This window comes from Halyomorpha halys, unplaced genomic scaffold (assembly GCF_000696795.3).
Source record: "Halyomorpha halys isolate HHAL.00 unplaced genomic scaffold, Hhal_1.1 Scaffold1747.1, whole genome shotgun sequence".
Classification (NCBI taxonomy): domain Eukaryota; kingdom Metazoa; phylum Arthropoda; class Insecta; order Hemiptera; family Pentatomidae; genus Halyomorpha; species Halyomorpha halys.
Genome location: NW_027106593.1, coordinates 335,236 through 343,826, shown reverse-complemented (window position 1 = coordinate 343,826; position 8,591 = coordinate 335,236). Strand labels below are relative to the sequence as shown.

Sequence of the window (8,591 nt, the reverse complement as noted above, 5' to 3'; positions counted from 1 at the left end):
GTACAAATAAAACATCGACAATTTTTAAACTGTATAATTATTCCGAAGCCTAAACAGCCTATGAGTGATAAAAGAACCGAAGACAAAGAGATAATGGTGTTGCCATGCCATGCCAGAAATGTTTTCAGCTTCTTAATTGCCAAATCTTGCCCCGGCACCCTAGTGTTCCCTCGCAGCATTCTTGGCATACGTTTGCGATACTTGGGTACCGCGACACTCAGTTTGGAGGGCAATAAGGGTGTGCGGTGATACTGTTCTCATTTTAAAGTCCATTGTATACAAGTTCCTTATGTAAGTATATGGAAAATCCACGTGACTTGAGGTATATTTTCAATATTAGGAAAAGATCCATTTCGAAAAGAAGGTTTTCCCAATCTCTCAATATAGCGATAATAATAAAATAAATAAGCACAAACTATTTTTAAAGTATTTGTGTGATGGACTGAAATGATTATGGTATATAAATGTTTGTGATTTGTGCTGTTAACTGAGGAGCTGAAATTGGAAAAAAAGTTACACGTTGAAATTCGGTTTGATTTAAAATTTCAGATGGTTAGTTATTGTTGTGTATTGAACATGAAACATATGGAATGAATGATATATCTCATGTTGTAGATACATGCTGAATCTGAGTCATGAAATAATATGATTGATCGTTGAAGCACTACAAAATCGACTTTTGTAGCAAACTGATCAGCATGAACATGCACATGACTTATCTGTTTACTGAGCGAGCCCAAGTTAGGCCTCGGTGATATAGCTTACTAATGTGTAGCAACTAGAAGGGTCAAACTGTACCAGTCTGTGTACTTGAGTCGAAGAAGGTGCTCGTCGTCTCGACGGTCATGGTCGCCAGGGTGCCGTCAATGATCTGCGCTGAGGAGTCCCTCCTCCCTCGGTAGCGGCAGCAGTCCTCCGACTGGGACGACTGCCTCCGGAAGTTCCTGCAGCGGATCATCTCCTCGGTGGTGGACTGGCGGCGGAAGCCCCTGGCGATGAGGATCTCCTCGGTGGTGGACTGCCTCCGGATGATGGGGGCGTGGACCGGGGGCGGCGGGGGTGGCTTGCAGGGGCTGGCGTCCCTCGAGGAGCAGGTAGAGGAGGACTCGGGTGACCGCGGGGATCGGCTGCCCCGACGGCCCATCATGGAACTGCTCTGCCTCCGCAGCCTGCTCCGTCGTGGGCTGGGGTCCCTGTCACCGCCGGCCCGGTCCGGGCTCAGCCTACTGCAATCCAGTATACATTTTAGAGGCTAAGCTAATATATTATTTGTACTCAGTTTTACTTTTTTAAATGTGATATTAATATGCAATTAATTGAATATTTATGTGAATATATTTTTGATTATTTTCTAGGAAGTTTAATCATTATGCATTTGGATGATGAGGTGAAAATACTTTCTATATTTCTTAAAAACATCTTCACCAAATAACGTTTCGGTCGGTTTCCCCATCTTAATTATACCATTCAGGTTTAACATCATACTAACAATTTTTATATAAAATTCAAATGTTCACACTTTGTTGGTTAATGGTTATTTTATTCCATATCTTAATCGAAATTTTATCATCAAAGTTAATGATTTATATAATCTTACAATATTATTTATAAAGAATATCATTCACTTATGCCCATTCTCTCTTTTCTTTTAGCACAAAGTAATGCTCTATAACCTTAAGTATTATCTATTTGGATTTATCATGAAGCATATGCGCTGTTGGATTACCTTCATGTCTTTATTGAATTTGGTTTGAATCTTTTTACACAATTAAATTGGTTTCCATTGTATTAATATGGAGAGAATGTATTACTAGAATATTTAACTGAATTCATATGATTATAATTATATATTTAGCCTGTTTATTATTTTAGCAAGATGTATATTGTGATATTTGTCAATTTTACATGATCTTGATTATGTAATATATAGAGCAAATTCTGAAAGCATATGGTTGAAGGATTGCCTTTTTTTTTGTTTTATGATCTCCTTTTGTGAGATTGTGACATACATCTACCAAACTATTCGCTATAATTGTCTATTTGAAAAGTAAGGTAAGTAAGGCTACCACAGAGGACGAGATTGATAGCATATTTTCATTTTGTTTTTAATTATATTATATAAAAATAATAAAACATATAATCGCAAAGCTCAGCCTGGTTTAGTGGCTATGATATGGGAGTGATCAACAAGGTGATTTAAGGCCAATAGCATTGGATCTATAACAACCAATGTTCAGATCATAAATTTATAAAAATGAATCTGAAAGTTTTAAGAAAGGAGAATGGGTATACATTTGTTTGGGTACATAAATATATAGTTAGTTAGAGGTTTTTATGGGATTATCGACTGTTTTTTTTGGATGAAAAAGTATAATGTTGGATAGACATTAAACGGTGTTACATAAAAAATTAGAAATTTCAAAAATGTACATTGGCTAGCCACATTAATTGGGAAGAGGTGGGCCCGATCGGTGGAATTTAAAAATTGTATTTAAATCCTAATGAAAAGTAAACTTATCTATTTCTTTATTATATTAAGATTAATATCGTGGAACATCTTAGTTCACTGAGATAATTTAATCGATTTGTTTTTCAAACTGAAATGTTAGTCATAATGATATGACAGTATTATATTTGATTGACATGAAAGGTTTAGTACTTAGGATAATACCTTACCCATAGCATCGTTAATGGTTTACCATTAGGTGGTATAGAACATTATTAAATTTCTGATCGAGTTTCATAACTGTTCCGTTTCAACGATAAATACGATTTTCGATGCTAAGTTAAGCAATGCTGAATCAGTTTGCATTTGAAACAAAAATTGTATTCTTCGCTGTAACAGCTGAATAAGAAAAGATAATTTGATATTATTTATAACTATGTAGTAATTAAATCTTATTCATTACTATTTAGTTCCTTTTAATATTATGAATAAGTTATCAGTAAGAATCAAGTAAAGAAGTAAAAATCAAAATATGAAATATTGTACCATCTGAATTTTAAAAACTGTTACTCTTGTTTACAAGTGCCCCAAAACGTCGAATAATCATTTGTAGTTAATGGAGCACAAATTGTGTAGATAGAACATCTAAGTACAGTTGGGAACTACTCCAAACTGCTAGTAAATTTGTAACTAAGGGGCGTTCCGTATTCCCCGCAGGTTGTTTGGTATTGTTAGGAACCACAAATCAAGGAAGCTCCAGGTATCTCTTTGTTAGGAGTAGTTACCTTCACTACATCCTACTCCTTTCATCGGATCTACTGTCCTATAGAAGGTTTTCAGAGCTCTCAAGTGGAACGTAAGGGAAGTGATTGTCGCTATGATGATGATATCTAAGTGATTATGTATTATAAAAAGAGACAAATACAGACTATAAAAATTTTAAACAGACATTCAAGATTTTTTTTTACAATTAAAATTCCCAAGTAATATGTAATATGATAAACAGTAGAAAAATATCCTAAAATTGAAATGTTTGACATAAAACATATAAATAAAAAAACCTATAAGCTCCAATGAGTGTTTGATTAAAAATTATTGGAGAATATCATGAGAAAATGTGATATGCCGATTAATTCTAAGGAAGTAGAAAAAAAAATTATATATTGCTTCCAGATATTTACCCCCGCTTGTTTTATAGTTGAATATTTTAATTAAAATCAATCTAATGAATTTGGCAAAAGTAAAACAACAAAATCAGAACTGTTTGTCTACACACTAATCAGTTTTCCATTTATTTTTTATAACAATTTTACTGAATCATAGATTTTTTTTTTTTATTGTCATTGATTAAGCTTCTCAGGTATAAGTTTCATCAAGAGGCTGAACTTCTCCTAAATTCTTAAACATTGGCAACAGAATTCTTTCATTAAATGAAAATACTTTGGTAGTATAGGCAACATGTTTTTGTTAGCGAGACGAAAGTGATAATGCTAAGCATCTGACTGAATCACCAGTTTTTAATCAAGTAATAATTGCATTCGGGGAATTATTTTTAAGAAGCTTACTGATGTTAATTAATTGGTATTTGTATCTTTGAATCTTACGACACTTTCTACAAATTATACAGAGAATGAAATGAAAAAAATACTTTTGATTTTTGTCGGAACGTGAGAGTGCAAGAATAAATTTAAACAAGTCAGTGATAAAAATTAATCTTCTTGGTAGTTAATACGTCTAAGGGTCTTTAATAGAAACTGAATTAACTTGCCTCAGGATCCAGAGCATTAGTTGATTTGCAATATTTTTTTTAATAATATTTCCAACCTTTTCGCCGTATTTCATTGGGTCGTCAGAAATTTAGAATTTTTTTATTTATTACAATACTGAAGAATAGAAGTCCGAAGAATACTACATATTACGAGGGATGGCTGAGTCTTTTATCGCTCAATTAGTACGGAAAAACACGAACTGGTGAGACAGAGACTTCTATACACGTCACATGGGAAGAGGAGGCATGGAATCATAACGTGCCTATGGCAGCTAAGCGATACTTATAAATAATCACCTTTATTAGCTTGCCAGAGAGAAGAAGGAAACAGGAAAAATAAAATACGCCTGTTGAAAGGAGGTAAGATCAACAGGTGTACGGCTATCCAGCTGTGTCATAGGCAAGCCTTCTAGACTCGGACGTTTTTGTTTGTACATGGTACTCTTGTCACCTCTATATTGTAAATAGTATATTTTTTTATACAGAATACATGCTATTTATTTATTTTTTTTTGTAAAGAACTTTACTTAGAATTTTTTTTTATTATTATAAACGTCATATTTTATTATATAGTATAGATTTTATTTGTATCTTTCTTTTACATTTTTGGCACAGATGCGAAGCCTTTTTATTGGATTATTTGTTATTACAGATATACGTAATAACAAATAATCCAATAAGAGGCATCTCATCTGTGCCAAAAATGTAAAAGAAAAATACAAATAAAATCTATACTATATAAAAATATAATATGACGTTTATATATATAAAAAAAGTCTTTTTTTATATATATAAACGTCATAAGAAAAAAAATAGATGTATTCTGTTTAAAAAACTAAAATTACGGCCAATGACATAGGAATTCCAGTTGTATTTCCTTGACAATTTGTATTATTTTACCGCAATATTTATAACCTGGATTAAGCCTTTTATTTCTTCTTCTCACTTTATAGAAGAATATTCCCTTATTCATCCAATCCAATCTTGCTTCTGACCTGGCTGATAAACCCTTTTCTTAAAATAAATCCTTCTCTTAGATCGATATACAGTATGTTGTCGTCTCAGCACAACTTTCTTCTATGACCCTCCCCCTCTCCTATGGTGTTCCCCAGGGCACACCCTCTTTATTATCCTGTTTTATATTTATATTTATCTTCGTCACCTATTTATTTTAAACCTATTTGAATCCCATAGAATCATAGTCACCTTAATATTTCCCCACCTTGACTATTTTTGTGCGGTGTGTGGAGGTGTCACTGAGGAACTCGAGGCAAAATTAAAAAAGATTAATAAATTAATTCATCTTCAAGATCCCCAAAGACAACACCATTTCCACTTGGTGAAAATTAACGGGGCAGTCCGAGGGCAGACGCACATTGAAGCAATATTTCTGACTCCAGAACAGACCGCCAATAGTGGTTTTCCATCATCAGTAATCATCCATTTCGGGTAGTCATCCTCTCAGGTACCGACCGTGTTCATTGTTGCTTAACTTTGACTACCTATTGTAAACGCCTTATCCCACTCGGCTACCCTGTCCACATTTACACACATATCTGTGTATTAGTAAAGTGTTTGGGAAAATTCTTTGGTGATAAGAATTCCCTGGAAAAATGACCTTTCTAGGGTTCAATATGGATTTCGAAATTTTTAAGTTGACAATACGAGGAGGGGAATTTGCAGATCACAATACCGAGGCGTTCCTTATCAATATCAGGAAGTAACTATTACTGTCACAGTAGGTAGGCTCGAGGTTTGTTCGCAGCCGTGATTAAAATACCTGGGCGAAATGGTTACACGTTACCGGTTTAATGTGCTCAGGGGGTACATTAGCGCTAAGCCTTCTAGATCAGCATTATTATTGTCACGTCTTATGCCGGACATAGGAGAGTCGCTAAAGGCCTCTTGCTACGGTTATCTCCTCAATCTGTAATGTGGAACTCTAATATGGAAAGATGCAATGTTAACGTCAAACAGTAGAGAGGTGGTTTTCGTTTATCGAACGTGCATTTCGATTGCAAATGTCGAAGAACCGTAAGTGCATTTTGAAATGTTTCGTATGAAGCATCGAATGTTCCATAAACTGAAGAATGCTCCATATAGAGATGATAAGTATGAGGCTCATTCATTTTTTTCATTCATTTCAGTCCAAGCAGTAATGCCTAACGGTGGTTCCGTAGAGAGGAGAGTAGAGGAGTAGGGAGGAAGTTTTAGTGGGCAATAATCTTATACATAATAGGTACGGGCCAGTCTGGGTCTTTTGAAGATTTCCACCAAACCTCATAAAAAACATACGTATATTTTATTTTATTGAAAATATAGTCCATATAATTAAATTACCTTTGAATTTGTTTAATATAATTTACTTGGGACGCGAGATTTTGAGGTAACTTTTCCATTTATAGGATTTCTAACAACAGTTCCCGTTAAGAACTTCAGAGGACCACACTGTTTGCAGGCACTTAAGAGAATTACCTGGGACTGTTAAGGAAACAGGGCTATGTGCCAAAGAGCTTATAGGAGGGAGGAGTTCATTATGGAAGAACAGAAATCTAATCCTGCCTGAGAACGTTACATAAGGACTTTTAAATAATAATTAATTGGCGTAAAATAAATTACATATAAATGCTGACAAATAATTAGCTTTTTGGATCCTGTACGAGTAGTTCTTTTGTGTGGTTTGTTGAATGTATACTTTTTATTCCACAATATTATTGGAATAACTAAAATGGACTCCGTTATCTTCCTTCGCTTAGGGATTTTCTTTTCGTAATCCCAATATTTTTGACATAAAAATTATGAAATTGATTTTTATCTTCCATAGTTCTCAACCTATAAATAGCATAAATCGGATTGAATTTTAGATACAAGACACTATGAATATTTGTTTCGTTATTAAATTTATTCTGATGACTTATTTTTGCCTTCAAATCTAGCAATGATTTCTTTTATTTATATAAACACTAACGTTACCAAATCATACGAATTTTGTCAAAGTATGAAGCAGTAATACGGGGTCAGAGTTAATACAGGATAACGTACAAACTAATTCGCTTTCGCCGACAAGTGGGAATTTTTAATTTTTTTTAATGGAGATTTTCATAGAAACATTTCTTTGTTGAATATTTTTATAATCTTTAACCTGCTTTTACCTTTTTTTTTTGAGTTTATAAACATTAATTTATTATTTTCTTCGGTGACTTGAGTGAAGGAAACTGTATATACAGTAATTTTATCTTTGTTTTCCTTAATTATAAATTTTGTGACTATGCCTTGAACATAATCTGTAACGCAGTTCATTTTCGGTTTTAGTACACCAGAAAGCATCGTGGTCTATAGTTCTGTCAAATTAAATTTCCAAAAGTTTCCTAGAACAGAAGTCGTTGTTTATTATATTTAAAGATAACTTTGTTATTATTGAAAAGAACAATCCGGATACAAAGTACTAATATTTTAGAAGAAATTAAATTAACTCTGAGGAAATTCTTAACGTACCTTGAAGTAAGAACTAAAAACCAGCACCAACAAAATTTTAATGTTAACGTCAGAAGTTACCTCCACATTTTGAATATTTAAATTCCCTTACCCCATATCTAGAAGTCACCATTTATCTATGCTTTAATTTTAAATTTTTTCATTAGTTCACCCAACTGAATGTTATTCTAAAAGGTTCTAAAAGGAGAATTTGGAATCCGTCCGGTAGTTCGCAATAGACCCAAATTGTTGTAAGAGCAATTGAACTGATTGGGTTGGGTTCCTCGAATAAACATTGCCAATACCAAATTAAACAGTAGATGGAAGAAGGGATCTATTTATCTAAACCCGTTCACAATGAGAAAGGATTGATCTGGAAGGTTGCCTTAGCAAACAAAATCACTAGGTATAATCATTATAGGGAAAATGTAAAAAAGGTTGATGGGTCTAGTTAATTAATAATATGATTATTATTTATTTAGTGAAGGATTTAAAAACTATAATATACAATATTTACTAATTATTCACTATTTAATGGAACATAATGGTAGTACCTACTCTTTTAAAAACTTATAGAAACGCAGTAATTTTTATTATACCTACCACAATAATCATTATATATTTAAAAATATTAATGATGATGTAGAATGCTTACTTCTGATATGAGTATATCAAATTCGGTATTTGTAATTGACAATGATTTCGTATTGCTTCGAAGATATCCTCGGCGCTTCGCTACTTCGTGTAGTAGTAAACGCGTTAAGCTGATAATGATGATAGTTAATTTTCCAACAGAGGAATGGATCCATTAGCACTTTGTACTTCGGCTTAGAAATATTTGTACCAGAGAAGTTATCTAAGGCCCTTCTCTTTTCGGTGTAGTAGTATGTCAAAAATGGCTAA

General features: G+C 33.4%; 1 protein-coding gene across 2 annotated transcripts in view; it reads right to left on the bottom strand.

Moving 5' to 3' along the window:
* Window positions 1-666: 666 nt before the first annotated feature.
* LOC106690498 (serine/arginine repetitive matrix protein 1) overlaps window positions 667-8,591 on the bottom strand; it is a 47,903-nt gene continuing 39,978 nt past the window's right edge. For both annotated transcript variants that reach the window (XM_014435934.3, XM_067044977.1), the window contains exon 5: window positions 667-1,226. In XM_014435934.3, coding sequence (XP_014291420.1) covers window positions 788-1,226 — 439 coding nt within the window. In that variant the 3' untranslated portion in view covers window positions 667-787. The remainder of the gene's footprint in view (window positions 1,227-8,591) is intronic.